This window comes from Anopheles coustani, chromosome 3, assembly GCF_943734705.1.
Source record: "Anopheles coustani chromosome 3, idAnoCousDA_361_x.2, whole genome shotgun sequence".
NCBI classification, from domain to species: domain Eukaryota; kingdom Metazoa; phylum Arthropoda; class Insecta; order Diptera; family Culicidae; genus Anopheles; species Anopheles coustani.
In genome coordinates this window covers 14,486,262-14,509,649 of record NC_071288.1, presented here as the reverse complement: position 1 = coordinate 14,509,649, position 23,388 = coordinate 14,486,262, and the positions used below count along the sequence as shown (strand labels likewise).

Genomic DNA, 23,388 nt, shown 5'->3' with positions numbered 1-23,388 from the left:
ATAATTTATAGATTGAACATTAATTCTTGGAAGAGAGACGGAGAGAGGAGCACGGATTGCGAAAACATGTCTCCACGGAGGTATGATCGGGCGTTGAGGTCAAGTTCACCACTCATTTGAAATTCAAGGAAAAGTCAAATTTGACGCCATATTATTTTTTTACATTTACTTGCGAACAAACGTAACGAAACCATAGAATGGGAGCACAGAAGTACGCCCTTTAATCAAACCATCATATAAAATAGGCTGATCTACAAAAGAATTGGACCTTCGCCCGAGCATGTTGTCCATCGCGTGCCCGTGATAACTGTAACGCACCATTTACTCATCGAAGGGCATCGCGGAACGGACGTGAACGCCAACCGCAACCCGGACCGATTATCAGCCGAGCGATTTTATCTTATGTAATTAAACGGCTCCACCTTGACTCACTTATGAGAAAAATGTGTTTTGCATGATGTGGATGCTGTTTGTCATGCCGTTACATCGATAGACGAAAGGGGTTTGCTCTAATTATATCGGATCTGAATATTGAAAGGGAGTTGAACAGTTTAAGCTCCATAATAAAGATATGTTTTAAAATGTTGTTGAGCTAAAACCATAAGAACATCGAATCCGAACGAGCCGATAAAAAATAATATACTTCTTCGGAAGAGTTACACGAAGCAACTGAAGAAGAATCTTCAATCAAAAACAGGTTATCATTCGTCTACATATCTCTCGCAACATGCTCCTCCGGTATGGTAATGAGCGATCGTCCTCGAAATCCGCCCCGGTCCGCTTAATGCACTTCCGCTTCTTGCGCTTCTTCCACTTCTTCCGCCCCGTCACTCGTCGCACGTTTTCGCTCATCCCGTTGATAACGTGTTAGTCCGCGAGTCGGTCGAGCGCTGGTGCGTGCGAGCCTTGAACCATACCAAATTATCGGCTTAGGCCGTGAAACGAAATTGGACCGGCCAGAACGTGACAATAAATTCGACCGTTCCGACCAACAAACCATGACGCCAGTAGCTGCGGTTCATTCGACGACTTCCAACGGAGCGATTTTGATAATCGAATACGCCTAAGTGGAATCGTTTGGGTATTGTTTCGGCGTGGGTGATGTAAATTAATAAGGAATTCTTGCATCGCAAACCAACGGTCCACTTGGGGGAGGGAGAAGGTATAGAAACGGCCGGAAACAACGATCCGGCCATCGCGGCAACGCGTGCATAAGCGGATATTTTCCTCCGTGAGCCAATCGAAGGCGTTTCTCTGCGTTTGGAAATTGTTTACTACTTCTGCGAGCATCTGAAAAAGGCTTTGTTATTGTTGTAACTCTATGCAAGAATCGAAACTGGCCCTGATTTATGCTTCTGTCAACGAAAATTTTCAGCCCATCAACTCGTTGTCATATTCTCGATGATTCCTTCATCGATTATCGTCCATCCGAATATCACAATAAAACACGGAAAAGAGTAAGAGTAGCAAGAAATAAACTACGGAAACTACGGTTCGCAGGAATATGCGCTACGTTAAATGCCACTATTGGAACCGGTCTTTTATAATCCAGCGAACTGCCTGCTTGGACGAGAACGCAACGCCAGCACGTACAAAGAACTTGCGCGACACAGCAAGACACAAACCCTGCTTATCGTATTTTCTCCCACCCCGATCACTTGATCGATAAATCTTTTCCGCACCGGATCGGTGTTCAATCATGCCGGAAAAAGAAAAAAAATATGCTGGAAAACAATGGCAATACGTCAAGAAAGAACTTCTTTTGGGCCCGTTTTGGAAAAGGACCACATTTTGCTGATTATCCTTTAGCCTTTACCGGCTCGCGAATAAATGGGAGCTCGTGAGTGGCTTCTTCCCTTCTCCTTTCGTTTCGGCAACTCGATCGAGCACTCGGACAAAGGAGAGTAATATCGCCGAGTGCATAAAGTAGCATTCATAAAACGTTAAGCTCAAAACGAGAGAATTTGATACTAAATACGGCGAGTGAGTGCTGCTTAGTAAGAAAACCTTAGTAGTGAACGCGATCAGGTGAGTTGGGTGAGCAAAACACTAAAAGCTCCGCCACGCACGGAGAGCGGACATTTCACGGGAGCTCACGAGACGCAAAAAAAGCACGTGCCATATAAAAGCGCCCGGCGCGGATCGTGGCTTCTCCATTCGTTGCTCGGAGTTGCTTCGGTGTAGTGCTGTGTGGTGCGTATAGTGATTTTTTGAAGGATTTCTCCATCCACCCCCCATTTCTCTCCACCCTCCCGTTGCCCCCTTCCTGTGTGCTTCGAAACCCGACGACCGTGCCGTGATTGTTGTGGTCCATTCCATTTCACCAGCCGTTGCCGCCTTTCGTGGCGCTGCTCTTCATCTTCCATCCAACAACAAGCGAAAAACTCGTTCCACTCGGCCTTGTGGATTATCGATGGTCCTGTGGATGAGGCGGGGAGAAAGGCCACCAGTCGGTAGCAAATGGCAACGTCGGAGGAAGAAGAAGGCCAGGGAATGATCGCATCGAACATTTTAACGACACTTTTGAAATGACACTTTTGATCGATCGAAAAACGTAAAATCTTAGTGTGCTGTGCGAGTGTGTGAATGTGCTTTGGTGTGACAATCTCGAACTGTATTGTGTGGCTTTGTTTTAGTTACTATTTGTTGTTGAAAGGAACATTAACTGCGTGATCGAAATACAAGGTGCTTCAACTGGTTGCTCCAAGCTGGATTGGCCATGTGGTGGGAATCTGTCGTTGCACCATGGTACCGTCCCGCTGGATTGTGCAAATATCTCCCTACAGCCCACCGTTAAGGTGGTCGCGTTAAGGCAGCAGCTTCTTTTGGCCAGAGCCATGGCAAACGGGCGCCCCAAAATCGGTCCACCACCAGGGAGTGCCATTTACGACGCACGCACGAGCCTCGAAGAGTGAATTTCACAGTCCCTGACGCGCGCATGTGTGTCTGTGTGTGTGTTGATGTTATCCAACGGTTGCGTACCACCGGGTGGTTGCCACCCGAGTCCAACTCCTTGCCCTTCCACGCTGCATGGCTCCCTTGCTTCTGCTGCTGCTTGTGGCAGAAGAAATGGGAGTTGGCAGGATGCGTCAACAGCTGAAGATCAAACAACGAACCTTCAGTGGTTCTGTTCCCCGAGCGGAGAGACGGCTAAGTGTCGTCATTCCAGGGTGGGGGAACGAAATGCAAAATTGAATAATACACACCACGAGGGAAGCCGAGGTGGATTATATAATTCAATTACTACGTTACAAGTCCGCTTCTCAATTTCTGCACAGCCCAAGAAGAAACCGATGATGCTGCTGCTGCTTCGTGTGTCGTTTTAGGTTCGCCTCCGTTCAACCGCCCCGCTTGGTTGGGATGAGATTGTGGACGCTTTTCCTCTGGTGGTTAACTTTTTTTTTTTCTTACAACACTCACTCTCCATCTCTCCCTCTCGTCCCCTCGTTTGCTTCTATTTTTCCAATTTTGAACCATCGAGGCTGCAACCGGGCCATTTTGACAGCGTGCCATGGGCTGCACATATGGCCCCAAACGAGCGGACCCGACACACTCCGGGGTTTTGGAGTCTTGGTGCGGTGTCTTCGGCTTGCAGAAGCCGGTTTTTCCTGCTGCCCACCGTCCGATGGCGTCGCAGCAAATGGGAGCGAAATCGGGCGAAAGAACTGGGTCAAACCGAAAGTCGGCAGCGTGGCGAAGCCAAACACACACACCGACTGTGTATTTGATTTTTTCGCACCAGGACCTTTTGCGACATAAGCCCGGACGATCCTAATGTTGCCTCATTTCACCTCCCATCGTCTGTAATCGGTGGCCGTGGGTTAGATGTTTGTTTACTGCTTTCAACATTTGGAATTTTTAACGAAGGAAAGCATTACTGAATTTGAAGGCTTTTTCTCCTATTGGCGTTAAATTAAATGCTTCTCAAAATGGTAGGATCTTGCCGACCACCTCTAATACATTTATTGGAATGGTTCAAGCAAATCTAATTCGGTTTCCGTTATTGTACATTTTAAACTACACACATACATTTAGTATAAATTATAAGTAAATAGTTGCAATTTTGTCACCATTTTAATTTAGTTTTACGAATTTCTCACAATTTAAAAATAAAAATCTCCCGAGATGCAAAAGAGAATCAACGCGCTAGCAGCTTGCCAGGACCAATTCTAGCCACCGAAGGCTACACCAAGTAACGCATAAACGCGTGCATGTTCTCCGATAAATGCGTGTTCTTTCCCAAAAACGCATCATTGTCATTGACTGAAGGCAGGCAGGCACAGTGGGGAAATAAATCACGATATGCGTTGCGAGCTCACGAATGGAAAATCTTGACCACATTACACACGAGCCAGCACCGGTCCAACCGTAATCAGTGTTAACCTCCACCGACCGCATACCATACTGATCGATCGGGCAAAAGGGAAGGGTAGAACCCCCAGACCCGAGGTTAGCATTAACGACGAGATACGGCGAACTAGGAGAGGTTGCAGCACCGGTTAAGTGCCCCATTAGCACGTACAGAGAACCGGGAGTCGTTGGCTACGAAAACAATCACCCATCTGTCACCTTCGCGCCGCGGATGATGAACATTCATAACGCTTGCGCGGATTATGGCGTAATGGGTTTCGATAATCTCCCTGCAAGGGAAGGATTCTCAGTATCGGGCACTCAAACGACCATTAATCGCACATTTTAGGAGCCGATGGTAATCAAACCGGCCACCTTCTGACGCCCATCTACTTGTCTCTGACATCATTCGATCGATCAAAGGGCAGGGATTGCAATAATAATACACTGCGCGGAATCACTTAATGCCTTCCTTTATGATAGCGTGGACCAAGAACATTATTCTTCCCGCAATGACGAATCGCCCACGAACCGTAGTAATCGTTGGTTAGGTTTATGTTTTTAAAGCAAGCTGTTTTTCCTCTCTTTCCACGTGTCCAGGGTACGAAGGAGTACGTGTTCGGTAGAGTGTTTACGACCACAGGTTGACAGTTGATCGACGTGCACAACCTGAGAAACCCAAAGGACACCCGAAAGAAAAGGATTTCCACACCTCGCCCGTTTAAACCCTTTCAGTGACCTCGGCGGTCACGAAGGACACTAGCGCGAGCCACCTCCTGTGTCCTTAGACGGTGTTGTACGTGCGCCTCGGTGTGTGATCGTGTGAGTTCGTGGTGTAGTGATCCTTCCTTTCTTCAGCTTCACAATGACAACGATGGCCGTCCAGTGTTTGCTGCTCTGCAGTCTTATGATGATGACCGTTTCGGGCGCGCTGTACGAACGACGTAAGTACATACTCCTTGTTTAACAGCCATCCCTCGGACAAACATTTTGTTCTGCAAATGCTTTGGGTCGGTTGGTCCCAACCAAACAAAGTGCAACCTTCAACGGAATCTCTCCAACAATATCGTTGGCTCGAACGAACGCAACCACTTACCACCTTCACTGTGTCCGTTGCTCGGCCGGGTCCTCCGAGTTTTGTGTGTTGGGTAAATTTAAATTGTTAATTTCGGAACCGCGCTGCCAAAGTCCACGCTTCAACGCCAAGGTTAGGCCACCAACCTCCCAGTTCCAGAGTCCGCCCAAAAGCGTCGATTTCTTCTCCCCAGGAGACGGCTCGATGACTCAACCGCGCGAGGGGGACCTAAGGCCATCTCCCAAACACTTCAACTGTGTCACCGGCATGCTCACAATGGGGAATCTTTTTGGGCCTTTTGAGTTCAAGGTGTTCCTCTACCCGACTCCTCCTCACCCCATCGGGAGATGATCTTGAAAAGCATCGCCTCTCGCGCGGTCCGGCAGGGTGTGGAATCGGAGGACGAACTGGAGGTGGACCACCCCGACAACAGATAGCAAACACGCCAATCACGCCCTATTGCGTATGCGTGCGCGTCCGCGTCGTGCCGCAATCCTCCGCCAGCGAAAGTGGCACCGTAAAGTTGTTGCCTCTCTTTCCTTTCTGCTGGCCTTTTTTCCTACTGTTACCTTCCTCCATTCCGTGGCCTGACCCGATGCGGAACCGACGAACCGACTCCTCTTTTAATTCGACTCGCACGCATTTTGCCATCCAACCGCCATTCTATGCATGCCGGCAATTTCCTTGACGCGCGTGCGCCCGTCGTGGTTTTTCCGCGGGCGATAATTTCGAATCATTCCTACTGCGGTATTTCTCGTGTTTCTGTTTTTTTTTCTTCTATTTGTGTGCGCAATAGCACTCCGGCAAAGGTCCGGCCGAAGCAGTGTTTTGATTTCCCGCCCCAGAAGCATTCAAAGTGTGCACGGTGTCATCATGCTTTGGTTGGGCGATGGCCATAGACACACCTGGTTGCTTCCAAGTGTTTGATTGACCGATTGATCGATTGATGGTGTTACATCAGGGTTGGATAAAGTTTTTTTCTCGCCCGGTAAAAAACTTACTACCGCTTCCATTCATTACGATGATCGTTTAAAAATTAGCGCCCATCTCTTGTTGTTTCTTCATGCGATTTCAAAGATCATACCACTCGAGACAAATACTATGATACCTTGATCACAACATTTCTAATAAAGAAAAAAGATCCACCACCAAAGCCAACCAAAAAACAAGGGTTCGTCGCTTAGTTCATTCGCTCGGGCATTGCAGTCTTTCCTTCTTCTCGTCACAGCGCTACGTGCGACTTGTACGAGAGTAAGAGTGAGAAACCCGCACGATGAACGAAAGGAAACTGAAGTAGATCCCAAGATACCCTACACCACCCTCTTCCCTCCGGGACAAACCCCTTTGCATCTCTTCCCCCTCGGTTTTGGCGCAGTCTACGCAAGTGGCATGCGCATAATTTTCACCTCCTCGCCATACCGACACGGTGACCTATTTTCGCAGACTATTTCCCTCCCCGTCCGTCTGTGTCGGTGCAAGATCGTCGCAAACCAACGGGGCTGGAGACATTCACACCGGTTTGCCTTTGGACTCCCTAGGAATGGTCGGTCGGTTTCTTTTTCCTCTTCTCCGTTCCCACTGCGGAGCCCTCTCTCTACCGTCACTTTTTCTTTCACCTGCGATCGCATCAGCTGATCGTTAAGAAAAAGTAAACCCCCGTGCCTTCGGCAAACCATATGCAGCATCCACTGGTTCGCTTTTCCACTCCGGTTGAGGTGTATCGTTTACATTTTTATACCGCAGCAAAGCCACTCGTCCAACTCTCGTGAGACTCTCTTTCCCTTTCCATTTGGGATGAAGATGTGACCGCACACTGTGCTACATTCGTCCGTGGTTACGCAAGCGCCCTCAAGACATCGCGCATTGTTAAGCTCGGTTCAAGTTCACGCTGGTTGAGATATGATGATTTTGCTTTTTCTCCTTTTCCCTTTCGCTGGTTCGCTTTTTTTGAAAGTAAATCTCGGACCGATTTACTTTAGTTCATCAATATATTTTTGGGTATTATCTATTGTCTCATTTTAGCGGTTATTAAACATCTTTGGTTGCTTGCGCTTTCGAATGTTTTCAATTAAATTTCATGAGATAAAAAAGCACAACCTTGCACACCTTGTACGTGTATCCGTTTTAATTTTCTTTACTTCCACTCGAATATGACCTCTAACCAGACGTCATGTGTCCGGTTTGGGTCGGTTGAATGAAGCCTAGCGACCAAACTGCAGCCACGCCGTCCATCATCGGCGCGTTCAGGCGCCTACAGTTGACAACCGTGACGGATGGTAAAACGATGATGAAATGGCCACAACGATGGCGACGACGATGACCTCGATGCCGCTGCACCATTACACCCTTTTGCCACTACCAGGGCAGCTATTTCTTCAAGGCAAAACACACATACACATGACCCATGGTGGTGCATAAAACGTGGAAGAAAGGCCCCAACGAACCCAGCAAGGTTGGGGCAGGAAGTTGGTCGGGGTTTCGAAAGGTTTCCAGCAAGTCCAGCATTTGCAAGCCAGCAACTTGCTGAATGAATCATTAAAACCGCAGCCGGTGCCGTTTGCCAAACCGAGTGACCACAGTCAGCCTGCGCCACGGTTGCCCCGGAATTTCGATGGGAAAGGTGGAGTACCCGGCTCGACCCGGTCAGTAGGGTGGGGGAGGGGGGTGGGGGGGACTCGGTTGGGCCTCGGATGACGAAAGCGTTGGCTGCACCTTGGCGCAGCAAAAATGCCGACTTTTGCAAGTCACTCAGCAAAAACCCACACGAGGCCCGGGACGCGTTGCTTACGTTTCGTTTCAACCTTTTTCTCCCTCTGAGGCAACAACCGTCGGAACCCAGATCCGAAGTGCTAATGCCGGGCGTTGTTGATGTGGGTAAATGTTTGTCTATGCGGCACAAACCACTCCAGAGGCCGCTGGGACACGAGTGCAGTTTGTCGTCATCCGATCTACGAGTCTTGAGATCCAGTTGAGTTGAAAACGGTTTTCCAGTTGAAACAAGAACGAAACCCGACGAAGGAGTCAACAAGTGCTGGTTCCTTACTTTGTATGGAACCTTATGAATTGTGAGAAAAAAAAAGAAAACAATTGAATTGAAATGAATCAGTCCTTCGATATGTCAGTTCGTCCTTAAAATTTCATAGATTTCCCATTACATAGCTCAGTTCTGCTCTTACGGCAACTAATAAACAATTGTCACAATGAGTTTTCACATACTTTGGTTAGTATTTGGCACATTCTCTCAACAGCTTCGTAGCCTTAAAGGACGGAAATAATTCAACAAACAATTAACCACACCGGTCCAAATTCACGCACGCCCCTTTTTCCCAACGCACCTTGTGACGGTTATATTGTTCAAAACAGCTCCACTCCAAGAACTAAACCACCGTTTGTCCTCAAGAAAGGGCCCAGTTACCACGGCCCCGTTCCACCCTGCCTGTCGTCCGAGAGTTATGTCTCAGAACTGTTCTACCGGCGGCGAGGGCTTAGCCGCGGATGCTATTTTGGGGTATTCGCCACAAGGCAGCAGCAGCTCCAACTAGTCGCGCCCAAGGCAACGCGTGTGACGAAATCGTTGTTTGCTTTTAATTACTCGTCCGCGCAATGTCTGTTCTGATCACCACCGAACACGACGGACCCTTCGCGTGCGTAATTTCAAGCCGCAACCATGGACCGCTCCGTCCATGCTCGGATCAAGAATGGTGTCTTTCTTCGAGATCGAGAAATGCGTCTGCGGGTTTCGTCGGGTTCGTCGCCTTGCTCTGCAAAAGTGCAGCGCAGTTTTTTTTTTTTTGTATTTGCGCAACGGTCAGGTGTTTAGCCTGAATCGGTAGGCCATACGCACACTCGCACGAACGTTTCCGAAGGGTAGTGTCATGATGTTGCCGGGCTCTTCGGCGAGGTAAGGGCACTCGATGGTTCTACGCTGGAAGAAAGATCATGCCGTCAAAGTAGCGAAACACCTTAGCCATACTTTTGGGGCTGCTGGCAGAGAGGGGCCCGGCAAGGACACAAACTCCTCACGTATGTCCCGTGGCGAATGACTCTGTGGCTGTTTAGCAATCGAATGCACTCGAAAGATCATTTCTGTGCGGTGACACGAACAAAAATGGATCTATAATCTTCTGCAGACACCTCCGTTGGTTCGAGGCAAATGTCAAACTGTCTACATTTTGCTTGACTGTAAGCTAAATCAAGAATCGTTTCTTAGCGATTTGGCGGAACAGGTTTGCCGATTAGCACGCTGAAGATAAAAATCATTTCCTTGTTCGAGTTTTGATTGTACACAAACCCAAGTCCTTCGATACCGAAGTATATCTCGCCCACCAGCCTCGATGTCATTCAAACCATATCCAGGTTGACTAGTTGATATCTCTGCCTACGAAATAGCACGTTACTTCAGGCAGAAAGTTAGCACCACTGGCATTGCTTTGCATAATCCAACCAGCCGACCAGCAGAACGATAATTATCTCACTTTCCTACCGTTCAATTATCGGAACTGGTTTTGCCGACCACGTCGAGATCTTTCTTTCTCTCCTCCTGGAGTCCAACTGCAAGGGATAGGGGTTGAAGAATAATTGCACATGCACCAGACTTTTACTTCCTGGAAATTCCTCCGTAACCATGAGGCGCAAAGGTCCTTCCCATGCCAATTAACGCCACTGTAACTGGGTCTAGGGTTAACAGGAAAGATAGTTCAAGGTCAGCCCGATTACTGGTTCCCCTATCAGGATACTCTCGCTTTGTTGGGGGCTTCCCTCTATCTCTACCGTTTGACGAAAGTACGGGAAATAATTTAATCGAGGCAAACTGGACCGCTGGACTGGACGTTGACGTCCATGGTCCATGTTGCCAACTTCACACACAAACAAACATACAAACAAACAAACAAACGCTGTTCATTGCATCAACTGCCTTAAAATCCGTATCAGGGCCAACCGTCTCGAGACTGCACCCAACCGGACCACACCGCACCGTCCGACGCTGCAATCGGTTTATTTATTTTTGTTTTCGGGGGCCATTTGCCACTTGTTACCCTTTTTTGACAAACGATACACCACGGGCGGGTGTTTGTATGCAGAGGCACACCCCGTTCGTAGGGGTGCACCGCTTCTCCTTTCTCTTTCTTTGTCATTCGACACGTGTGTCTTTCTCTGTCTCTGCCGTCGTTCAACTTCACCTTGCACCGATCGGTATCGTACAAGGCAACCGTTCTTTTTTTATTTCGCCCGACCGGCAATGCTCGCGATCGCGCTGCCCAACCAAACATTTTCGGCGATAGTGAACCAAAAATATAGCCTTTCGCTCTTACAAATGTTGTGTTCTCGCTTCCACGCGTACGATGTCGGGGCCTTATGAATAGAAGCTTGTGAGCTTGTTTCTCTCTGCGGAGGTCTAGTACCCTCTCCCCATGTATCGGAGCGAGAAGCAGCAACTCATATACCCTCTGTCGCATTCGCGCTACAGGCCCGGTGCCGCGATTGAGCCCTCTCCACATTAAAAGCGCAAGCACAACATACGAGAGCGTAGGATGGAAAGCATAAAACGATTGCGCTCTCGCTTCGTGGGTACTTGCAATGCGCGTTTCTTCATACATTCATAACTTTCTGCGGGACTGGCTCATGTTTCAACAAAGGTGGAACAAAATCAATTTGACTTGATTTGATCAATGTTTAATCCACCCGCACATTTTTTGCACTTTTGAGTGACATTTAGATTGCAGGAAGCTATCGGGCAAGATCACAAAAACATGTTCCCAATGTAGCCCAATGCAATGTTCCCGAACAGCCATTGGCATCCACAAGTTACAAGATGATGTGCAAACGATTTCTCGATTGAAAAATTTTCGACCAAAATGTTTTGCCAACCAACTTGGAAAAGTCACTCACTGTGCGTCTTCAAAACCAAGATTTAATTTTTATGTTCGTTCCGAAATAACTTTTTGAAGTGAATGGCACATCAAAATATCAACGATATATATTGGGGTTATAGCGTGGCCGGAGCCGAGGTTAGGAATAGCCTATTTTGTTCTCACTACTCCTTTCAGACTTCAGGCTGGCATATCAAACAGTTCGAAACACCGAAAGCGCAACGAATCGAAGACACATGAGGGAGCGGAACGAAAAAAGTTCGTACGACAGAAGCAAGCAACGCCATCAAAGACATCCGTTTCGTAAGACCATCAACAGCCATCTGACCGACATCCACACAGTGCGAGCACCACAGAAGGGAAAGACACGAGAATTGGCAAAAAGAGAAGACAGACGCAGGAGAGCGAAAGAACTTTTTTTTCTCTTCTGGAGTGAGCAAATTTTTTCTCACTTCACTGGCTATCACCGAAAGTGAACTGTATCTCGCTGGTGTTTTCGGTTTGGCTTCGCCAACGAATCACCCCCGAAAACATCAGCGAGAAAAAGCGTGGTGTCTCCTTGGGTGTAAAGTGCTTTCGTTATGCTTGCTATGTTGCAATGGCAGCGGCCACGATCCGATACACTTCACATGCTCCACACCGGTGCGCGTATCCGTGATCAAGTCTTCCCAAGAGATTCTATTTGTTTTCAACAACGTACCCTTTTGTAAGTAACAACTCGGCTACAGTGGGCTTAGCAAAGGATGCCGGCATACATGAAAAGAACTTGGGCATGTTCATACAACACCCGCGTCGCGTTGGCCTTTGGCAACAATTTTATAATTTTGTTTTGCCCAACACCGTCCGTCAAGGTGGATTCTTCAGCCATTCATTTATCATAACCGTGGCACCTTTTGATGCTAGATAAATGGAGCTCCTGCATTCGAGCGGATTGCCGAATGTCGTGGCGCAACATCTAGCAGGAAATTCAACTTCACAACTCGCAGATTTCAAAAAGCGTAAACACCTCCCTTAGGGCAAACACAAATGAGGCTACCAATCTTAGTGCACCCTTTAAAGACGGATATGTTATTTCCCGGATGCCACCTTCGAGTTGGTTTGGTTTTATGATACGTTTTCATTGCCATTACGCTTCAAAAGCGCATCAAATGTAACAAGGCGCCAGTGCGATTCACGTGTGCAAGGTTGCCGTTGGTTATTATTACGGTTTTCCTTCCATAAACCGGTTATTTAATTTGCTATGGTTCACTTAGTTATTGAATCGACACAGATTTATCGAACCAGTCACCAAGGTACGGCGATTTTCGATCCCAATTTTTCGCTCAGTATTCGATTTATTTTCGCCCGCGCCTTAAGCAATGCAACGCACACAACACCATTTTCAACGATCGTTTCGTTTGTCCGTTGATTTTTCTCTCCACAGCTTCGTACATTCATCCTTGCCGACGAAACGATCCGGAGATCAACAAATGCATTCGCAACTCGCTCAACTTCGTCAAGCCGTACGTCGCCCGGGGTCTGCCGGAACTGAAGACGCCCCCGCTGGAGCCGCTGCGTATCGAAGAGCTGGCGATGGAAAACAACGCTGGCGCAGTGCGGATAAAGGCGCTGTTCACGGACATCGTGGCGCTCGGTGCTGGCAACTACACCATCAAGGAGGTGCGGAGTGACTTGAAGAAGCTGCGCATCGACATGAGCATCGGCATCCCGCGGGTTGAAACGCGCGGCAAGTATGAGGTGATCGGAAACGTGCTTCTACTCCCTGTGCGATCGAACGGCGAGTTCTGGACCGAGTTCTGTAAGTACATGAACTGCAACTAACAACAACTTTGAGACAAAGATTTAACTAATTGTCAATACTCTTTCGTTACAGCGGACATTACTGCCATCGCAAAAATCTACGGCAAAGCGGTAGAACGGGATGGAGAATCGTTCATGGGTATTGAGAAGATCACGGTCGATTTCACCATGAAGAACGCTCGCTTCAAGGTGAAGGATCACGTCAACACGCAAAATGTTCTCGGTAAGTGATACAATCTCTGTCATCGCTGTCTGTTTCAGACACTAACCGGTGGAGCTTCCATTTCGTTTTAGGCGAGGCCATCAACCAGTTCCTCAACCAGAACGCGAACGAGCTCATCCAGGAGATGAGACCGGCGGCTTCCCAGAGCATCGGCAAGCTATTCCGGAAGTTCCTGAACGAGGCCTTCACCAACCTGCCGACGCGGTTGTGGCTGCTGGAGGACTGAGCGCCCCTTCCTTTCCCGCCATCCCACGTCTTCTTTCCTGTCCACTAGCGTTAGGTCGTTCTTATAAAGCGTAGGTGATACATAGTAGCCCTAAGGAGCGTAGCTGTGTGAATCAAAAAACCATTCCCCTTGAAGGTGTTCTTTTTCTATTGCGAGTTGTTTTTGGTTCGAAAAATTGCCAGGCAGGTGCAGAATTCGTTTAGAGTTCTCCAGCCAGAAGAAAAGGATTCCAAAATCACGCATTCTTTTAAAGAAACTTTCTTCGTCTCAAATCGAAAGCCACAATATGTCTACTAAGTCTCGTCAAACAGAGCTGCCACAACATACCATCTTCAAGTGTAGAGCATAGGAACAGAACGAGTCGTCGATTGTACAAAAGAGTCTCTTCTGGTTTTAAAGTGTAAAGAGCACAGTTGTAGACGAAAACAAAACACGTTCGAACCGAACCTGAGTTAGGATTCCACCAAAATGTAACTTTTCGTACGCAAAACTACTTTCGCTAGACGATAACAGACATCACATGCCTAGGATTAAGGTGTAAATATTACGTTGTGATGAATGCAAAGTGTTATAACCGACAGTTTCGACAAACAAATGATAATTCACAAATAAAGCAAGGAAAACCAATTTTCCATGTAAAAGTAATCTCACGAATAATGCGGATGAGGGGTTTTGAACGGAAACAAATTGGCGATAGCTGCAAGTGATTCGAAATTACTGTAACATGGTACTTCTTAATCGTTCTTTTCACACATCGTCACACATCCCACCAAAGCCTCTATCGATCGCCCTACAAAAGGGAGAGTGTTGCGACTCCGATTGCGTACACACTACGTCGTCGATCGAATCGGATCGCGAGCGATTTGCCCCACTTCTTGTGGCTACTACTGGGAGGACCAATTTTCTTGTAAAATTTATGGTTTCCGTCCACGCGTCCACCCTCCGGCTATCGCTTATCAAGCGAGGGCACCTATCGATGCGCGCGAAGCAATGGCGGCCTGGCGCCTTTTGTCGTCATTAAGCGATCGGAAATCGAAACCAAACCGATTCCGTGTCCCGAACCGTCATCGCGGCGTCAGGCTGTTCTATTTTTGAGCCACTCCTATCTCTCCCCCCCCTCCAACGTACCTGCCCGGTGCCCTCAACGTGGTGATGCCGGAACCACTGGATTTCCATTGACACGTCCACGCGCTCTGCCACGCTCGGCCGATCGCCATGCCAGGAACCATTACCGGATGGCGACGGCGGTGGCGTCGATGAACGAACTATTTTTAGAAACCTCTCTTAGCGAAGGGTGCGTTGTTTACTGTTCGCCTTCTATCGGAGCCCGCTCAGCGTTACTCGTCGCTAATCGGAACCGTCAACCGCAAACCGGATCGCACCGGTAAGAGGACGATGCGGGTAACAGATGCATCCCAATGCGCAGAGTCTAGTTTCTAGACCATGCCGTGTACAATCGAAGACGGAAGATTCAGTCCTGATCCAATGGTCGATTGTTCTGGACGACAAGGGCAGAACGTTTACTTTGCCCCTTCGGAGGCTTATCACACTCGGAACGATCTGTTGGCAAGCAAATGAACAATATTTTAATATATATTTCATCACATTCCAACTTCCCATGTTAAAGTATAAACGACCATAAAGGCTAAGTGTTATGGAATGTATAGAAACTAGAACAACATACCCAGAATATCTACATTCTCGAATTGAATACAGTATACACAAAGAGAATTCATAGATAAGCCCATTTAAGACAAATATTTCTCCAATATCACAAATGAGAACAACATAAGCAACCCATGGTTCGAAGTATCGAGTCTTTCTATTACCCTGATTGCATAGTAACACAAATTTAAAAAAACCATCCATATAAGCATTATAAAGGCAAAATCACGGTTAGCAAATTATAACCACCGCCTGTCCAAACATAGCTTCTTATTTCGAATAAATTAAATCAAGTATGAGATTCACTTCACATAATCATTCTTTCTAAGTAAATGACTTGCAATTATGCTTTTGGAGGTCAAAATCATTAGCTTTGTTTGCTCCCAAAATATAAACAAACATGATAACCAACAGCCACGAGGGGGTTAATTTTATATTAAGGAAATTAGAAACATAACACGATTTCCGCGTTTCAGCATGAAAGCATGCAGTTAACGCATGCATTCCCACACAACCTTACGCTCGCGATAAGGCTAATAATTTGGAAACGAACAGGCAGGTTCCAGGCCGGCATACAATAACAACGCTCGGACTGCCGTGAACTTTGTCAGATCGTTCAGCGCGACTCATCCGTCCCCAGCGCCGAGCTCGGTGTTATTTCACGGGTGGCCATAGACCAGTGGCATACGCTACTCTACCAAGTGCACTAATTTTGCACAATTTGGCGCTCAGTGACCGACGACCGTCCGCGGGCCGGATTCCGATGGCCTTCCGGAGCCACATGCACAAACAAACGCGATAATTATAATTGCCCAATCGCTTCACGAGTAATTTATTAACAGGCGAACAGGGTGACCGGGCGACCGGCTAATCATGGTTTTATGCTACTGACAAATCGAAATCGACCCTCTCGAGTTCGCCGGAGGAGGAGATAAGCCGATCGATCAGGCGCGCACGAAGCACTCGGCGTGCTGGTGTTTTTTATGTTTGGCGCACTGATTGAGCCTTCCATTCCTCGGTGGTCACCGCGTGCGTATTGGACATCCATGGTACAAGCACACAAAAAATTCTTTTGATTGCACAGAATCATACACAAAACTCTAACAAAATTGTGAATGATTTGTTGCTAGGACTTATTCGAAGCCCCTTTGAATAGCGAAACTATCCCAATCGATTTCGAATTAAACAATGTTGCCACCAGCGGCACAACACTAAATCATGCCGCAATCAAACATTCCGAAATTATCGCAAATCTCGCATAAGTTTATTTCCTGTCTATCAGCATCACGTTACTCGCACAAGACTTCACGCTCTGTCCGGCTCGAGACAATCAGTTCGTATCAGCAGACTTTACTAAAACAACCAAATCTAAAGTATACAAAAATTTCTACTTTCCTTTTTTTTCCTTCCTACACGACTTCCAGCGCGCTGATATCAGTTGGCGCTGGGCGTTAGAATGTCCGCAAGACGCGGTGGACACCTTTAACCTTGCGTAAGTTTTCCAAAAAAAACCACTAGCCTCCCTTGATGGCCACCAATGACAAGAAACTGTTGTTCTGCAAACGATCAGAACAAAACACCACAATCGAACTATTCTACAGGGTATTTGGTTTTATTTTGGTTTTGGGAGTCACTTTCGTTTTTGATTTGGTTTTTATTTCTTGCCACAATCGTAAAGTATGACAAGCATTTTAGAGTTGTTGCATCATCTTCCGAGCACCTTTTGTGCGATCGGTGAACCGTCTCGTTGTTGCTACTTGCGATCTGAATGGATCGGTAGCTGACAGCCGGATGGAATTTGGAAAAGTTGAAACTGTTCTATGATGGTAGGATCACTGTGAAGTACCCGCTGCATACCCTTAGTTTAGATCAAACTGATTTAAAGGAATTCAAAAAACGTTTGTCTTCATTATTAACGTAACTTATTGTTTGACCGATAAGATTAAATTTGTTTAAATTGATAAATCTAACCAATTTTGAAAAAGTCTAAAGAAGATGAGAACTTGCAAATAAATAGATACTAAAGACAAATTTCGATAAACATTAAATTCGATTAGTGCATCAAATGAAACATAAATAGCACATCAATATAAAGCCTCAATTGATGCGACGCACTACGATTGATCGTTGGAAACGCTATGCTTCCGCAATAATCAACATTATGATGTGACTCACTATGTGATTCTACATACAGACGGACAGACAGTCACACCAACGAAGTCGCGTGGCGCACCACTACTTATCAACGCTTATCATCTAACATTAGTCTTTTTTATTTTTAGCTAATATGCATTCCCTCGGATTATGTTTACCCGCAGCGGCGGACGAAACGTCCCTTCACGTCTGCCAGCTCATGGTCAGGGTAAGGATGTGCTGCTGAGCACGTTCCCACTTACACCCATCCTCTACCTTCTCTGCACGTCGTCGAGGGTACGGAAGCTGTAGCATTGCGGAATTATTCTACAATGTACCTACGAAAGGCACAAGAGACGCTTCGGAGGAGATAACAGAACCTGCCGAAGGGACCCGATCGTGGGCAAAAATCGGGCTCCGAACCACGATGGTGACCTGCGGGTATAGCACCAGTTTAGTTGATAGTGGCCAATCGGGAGAAAAATACGCACACATCCATATACCATCCGTTCCGTGCAATCCGATCCGAATGGGAGCTGGCGCGCACACACGAAAGATGATCTTTCACGCCCGGCCAAGACGGAGCGCATCTTCCCAGCAAACCGAGCGTTCGATCGATCAGTCCCTCGTAGACAACGATCGAACATCGCCGCAGCACAGCTCAGTGTCAGTCGGTGCTCCGTGGGCTCCAGCTTCCAGTTCGCAAGTCCGTCAGTCGTCGTGTCCGTATTTCCGTGCCTCCATCCTGTGTGAGCTGTGTGTATCCTAGTAACTCTCCGGGCAGGAAGGAAGCCGATAATTCTTCCGAGACGACTGTCCATAGTGTCGCCATTGCAAAGTATTTTAGGGCGAAAGCATCCCAGCTTGACGGCAAGCAAGTGTGGCGACACAAGATGATCCTCGCGCCAGCAGCAGCAACACCACCATCCAAGTAGCCTATCATAGTTCACTCCTGGCCAGACGGTGCTGCCATTGCGCTTGTCAGTACGTATCAGTACTGCGGCTGACGGAACGACGACCAGGGTGCGATTGCTTCCATATCGGCCAGGACTGGCCACCACGCACCAGACACCGTACACACAAGGGAACTCTCCGTGATACGGTTCAATACCGCTCGCGGCCCGTGAGGGAATTCTTTGTCCGCATCGAGCCGGCCGTATCGACCGCGTCCGTGATTGATTGGCCACGAGTTCATCGCAAAACAGAAAAGTCGGCTCGCTATCTCAACTTGTTCTCGAGCAGCGTGCGAGCGAGCGAGGTGCACACATCCCAGCCGAAAAGGTGTGCCAACGCTCAGCACCGACGAAAAGATGCCCCATCGAGTGTGCGGTGCCGTGTCAGCGCTGACCTAGCGGTGATAGAGTTCAACCTGTGGCAGTGTGTATATCTCACCTCTGCGCTCCCATTTCGAGTTCAGTCATTACCGTACGTGTGTGACCCTATAAAGGACAGGCGTAAAGTGTAGTGCTGAAGTGGTTCCTTTCAGCCTTAGTGTACAGCCAAAGTGCCAAAGAAAACAAAAGGACTCTCTCAAAAGGCTCGGTGCGAGTGATATACTAAAAATATAACTGTGAAATAAGGTGTCGATACACTCTCATTCCTTTCTATTCAGTGCGCATCTCACCTCTTAGTCCTGTGTTCTCGCACTGTAAATATTACAATTAATTAATTTGACGGAACGGATTGACTCAGTCTGCGACCTCGATCTGTAGCAAGACAAATAGCAGCTGCTGATATCCGTAGCAAAATAATAACAACGGCACAACAATGGCTCTAGATTTCACGAGACGCCAGTGGCTGACACTGATGATCATGGGACTGGCCGACTTCTGCAATGCCATCTGCGTCAGTTTACAGGCGCCGTTCTTCCCGAACGAGGTACGTAGCGATGGATGATTATGACAATCAGGATGTTTTCTCTGCGATCGATTAGATTATGATCGATTACTGTTTTGCCTATGGACTTCCGTGTCCCCACAACGTTCCACGCAATCACGTGCATAATCATGTAGAAAGAAGACAACATCCAATCTCATTGAACGACTAACGTTTACTCTCTCGCTCTCAATTGAAACAAATTCTTCCGAGCATTAAGATCGTTTTAATCGCTTGCAAGATTAAAAGGTTTACAGAAAAAATACAAGACAAATGAAAAGCCTAACCCGTCACAACAAAAAACACAACTTTGGACAATTCACGATCTCGATTTACAAAAATAAAAAAGTGTGTTTCAAGGTTTGCGCCTGAAATTGCGGTTGCTATCAGCAAACATGACGAACAACCGCTTCGTTCGCAACGGTTCCGTTACATATTCCGGAGTGGATTATCGCAAATCAACGTCACTGATGTATGGTTTCATAAAATTGATAAACTTTGTCGAAAATGAATCATTCCCGAGAACGGGAAAGGTTTCCGTAACCGAACCAGAACCGAGCGCAATGGTATTTTGCATGTTAAATAGCGAGTAATGATGTTTATGGCGTTAAGGAAAAAGTCATCCACCGACCCGTTTTGAGCTTCCTGCGGTAACAGAGGAAAAAGTATCGATTGGTGGAGTCAAATTACACGCCTGTGGCACCGGGTGTCACAGTCTAACGACGTTGTTGTTATCCAACCGACAGGTATTGAGAGAACATTCGTTTGCTTCTTCCGTCACAGGCAGAATCGAAAGGCGCCACGGCCACCGAGTACGGGCTCGTGTTCGGCATCTTCGAGCTGGTGGTGTTCATCATCTCGCCCGTCTACGGTCAGTACATCAACCGGATCGGGCCGAAAGTATTATTCAACAGTGGCATCTTCACCACGGGCACCTCGGCCATCCTGTTCGGTCTGCTGGACCGCGTGCCTGGCCACGTGCCCTTCATTACGCTCGCGTTCGTGATACGCATCGTGGAGGCGCTTGGGAATGCGGCCTTCCTGACGGCCTCGTTCGCCATTATCGCCAAGGAGTTCCCGAACAACGTCGCCACCACCTTCGCCTCTCTCGAGACCTGCTTTGGGCTGGGACTGATCGTCGGACCGATGGTCGGTGGGGCGCTGTACAGCGTCGGTGGTTACTATCTGCCGTTCGTCGTGCTCGGATCGGCCCTGTTCGTGACGGCCATCCTGACACTCTGCATCCTACCGAAGCACCCGGACGACCAGCCACCGAACCGGGAGAAGTCCGCCTCACTGCTTTCCGTGCTCAAGATCCCGGGAGTGGTCGTGTGCGCCTTGGCCATTTGCGCCACCAGCGCGTCTATTGGATTCCTAAGCGCCACGATGGAACCACACTTGCGACAGTTCGATCTCAGTCCAATTCTTCTTGGTAAGCCTCAGACTTAACTGGAGCGGAGGTCTGATAGTTTATCATAATCGTGACTTTCTTCCTTCAGGTGTCGTGTTTGTTATCAACGGGGGAGTGTACGCACTCACGGCTCCTGTGTGGGGTTGGAGCGTCGATAAGTTCCTCAACCCAAAGATCGTTTCCACCGTCGGCTGCTTCCTGATCGTCGGTGGGTTCTGCTTGGTTGGTCCTGCGTCATTCCTCCCACTGGAAACGTAAGTAGAACAGCTCCTGGAATAATCTTATCGATCGAACGATCGTCAATCTAATACGCATTACTTCTGTAGAAATCTCACCTACGTCATTACTGGACTGGTGCTACACGGACTGGGCATTGCGGCAGTTCTTGTTTCCAGCTTCACCGATGCCCTCGACATATCGATGTAGGTAGCAATAAACAAAAGCCTTGGAATGGTTTGCTTCAATAACACCAAACCATTATTTTTCAGTAAAAAAGGCCTCCCTGACAACATCGAAACGTATGGGCTCATCTCCGGACTGTGGACCTCAACCTTCGCCTTCGGTGCCTTCGTCGGACCGTCCGCCAGCGGGCTGTTGTTCGATGCGATCGGCTTCCGTGCGTCCACAGTGTTCATCATCGGATTGCAGCTGCTCGTCGGCATCATCACCATTCTGTTCCTCTTCTTCGAGCGCACGCCCGCTCCGTACAAGGAAGTCTCCTCCACCGAGTCCCTCATCAAGCCCGACAATGCCAGCACGCACGATGGGGATTCACACAACGAAAGTACCGCTAGTCGTAGCAGTAGTCTTGACATAACCTACAGAGGGTAAGACTGACACGGTGGCAGCTTCCTTCTGAAGGACTACTTATAGACACTCATTCTCACTCTCGTGCCCACAGCAACAAGTCGGGATTCTCTGGCAGTCAGAGTTCACTCATCGGTTCTTGGCGCCCGTCGGTAAACAACCTGCTAATCAGCAACAGCTATCAAAGCAAGCAAGGACACTGGGCACGTTCCGTCACCGAGTAAGTAGTGGCTTGTTAGTGCTCCGTCCCGTTTCGGGGTGAAAGAGGTCACCAACTTTGATTGACCATCGAGGGGTGACAAGTCGTTAGTGACACCCGGTTTGATTCGATTTTCTGAATGTTTGTTGTTCTTTCTCGCAGATTGGAGAGCAACAGTGGCACGCAGTACGGAACGCACTATGGAAGCTTCGATGCCAGACCCGGCTACCATGACACGATGGCTTAGAAACACTGCGTGGCCACGGGAGGACACGCGCGTCTCATGCCCGGCCCCGCATGGCGGCCTGCGGTTCGGTATTTTTCCTCTTGTCCCGCTCACTCAGCGCACCCTAGACCTGCCAAAAGACAACCAGCTTAACTAGTTGTAACTACTTCCTAAGTATCGAAGCACACAGAATCTACTCGAAAGCGGGGGCGATGTCTTTCGACCCGATGGGATTCCCGAAACTTAACGCAAGCATATACACACCAAGACACCATAAACCGACTACTCTCTGGATCCATAAGGTGATCCTTTAAGAGTCCTATAATGTTGGAAGGCCGATCAACGAGATCGTTATAAGAAAGTCGACAAGGACACACACATAATCTCTCATTTTAAAAACAAAATCCAAGCCCCCAAACTGAGCCCACGAGGAATACAATCTAGTATAACTGCCCGTGCAATCAACACTACCAACCAAAAAATGGCTGTTGGCTGGCTAACAGTCTTCTTTTCAACCAAGACTATTTTACGTCTCACCCCTTAGAGATAGCTTTGGGTATCTTTAAATCCTATGTATCTTAGCGAACCTTACTGGAGCATAATGACGGCACGCTACGCTTCATATAGAATTTTTATTTGAAAGCCCTTCACTGTATCCTTTCTGCGCATTCACTCTCATTTTCTTCATCCTATCTTCTATTTGTTTGCTTCGCATTTGCCCAGTGTCTTCCGCGGGTGTGCCTGTTCCCATTTAGGACATTTCTTCACAGCGCCGCGAAACAAGAAAGACTGTCCCAAAAAGCTGTCCACTTGCCATCATTCGGCTCGTCGGCAGCAGTCAGGGTTGGTGCGGAGCGAGTGGGAGCGAACCAGCATTATGTGTGATGTTGATAAGTTTTGTGCAGCGAAATGAGAGTATGTTAGATAAGGCATGTGAGCAAACACGCAAGTGGAAAGTGAAAATAAAATATTGTATTTATAATCAAATAAGTACTGCTGCAGTCGTGTCGGGAGTTTCTTGAACAAGAGTCGTGGGGGCCACCTTGGGCAGCGATAGTGGACCGAGGGTTCTCCAGTAACATCTGGCAGCTACTATAACCTTTGATGCGAAATAAAATGTTCCCTCAACCGGCCCCACGGGGGTTTTGCTTTGTGTTTCTTGCCACATCATTTAATTCAATAAACGTATCGCTTCTTCATACGTCTTGTTCAAATATTCATTCATTCTCGAACTTGTATGTTCACATTTTACTACGCAATTTACTCCATGGAGTGATTCTCACTCAATCGAAAATATTGGGAAGTGTGTTCAGGTTCGAAACGCACTATTTATACACGTTGAAATTTAAACCACCATCTTGCATAGGTAAAATCAAACTAAGGTATTTTGATGGAAGATGTCTTATTTACCATGACGCTGGTCAACCTACGATCGAAAAATTTTCAAATTGCATGTGATCGACGGTAAAAGTCTGGAATGAGTGTACCCCTCTCACCATTTTCGAATGCAGAGCTTCGAAGCTTTTTT

At 47.6% G+C, this 23,388-nt stretch overlaps 2 protein-coding genes across 2 annotated transcripts; both read left to right on the top strand.

Moving 5' to 3' along the window:
- The first annotated feature begins 5,224 nt into the window (after positions 1-5,224).
- Positions 5,225-13,578, top strand: LOC131258671 (protein takeout-like). The gene is made up of 4 exons (XM_058260030.1): positions 5,225-5,294; positions 12,719-13,093; positions 13,169-13,318; positions 13,390-13,578. The coding sequence occupies exons 1-4, from the start codon at positions 5,225-5,227 to the stop codon at positions 13,542-13,544; spliced, it is 750 nt and encodes a 249-aa protein (XP_058116013.1). The 3' UTR covers positions 13,545-13,578.
- A 5,467-nt stretch (positions 13,579-19,045) lies between these two features.
- On the top strand, positions 19,046-22,405 carry LOC131261525 (MFS-type transporter SLC18B1-like). The gene is made up of 7 exons (XM_058263584.1): positions 19,046-19,220; positions 20,001-20,649; positions 20,717-20,882; positions 20,955-21,050; positions 21,117-21,455; positions 21,530-21,655; positions 21,797-22,405. The coding sequence occupies exons 1-7, from the start codon at positions 19,110-19,112 to the stop codon at positions 21,879-21,881; spliced, it is 1,572 nt and encodes a 523-aa protein (XP_058119567.1). The 5' UTR covers positions 19,046-19,109; the 3' UTR covers positions 21,882-22,405.
- The last annotated feature ends 983 nt before the right edge of the window (positions 22,406-23,388 follow it).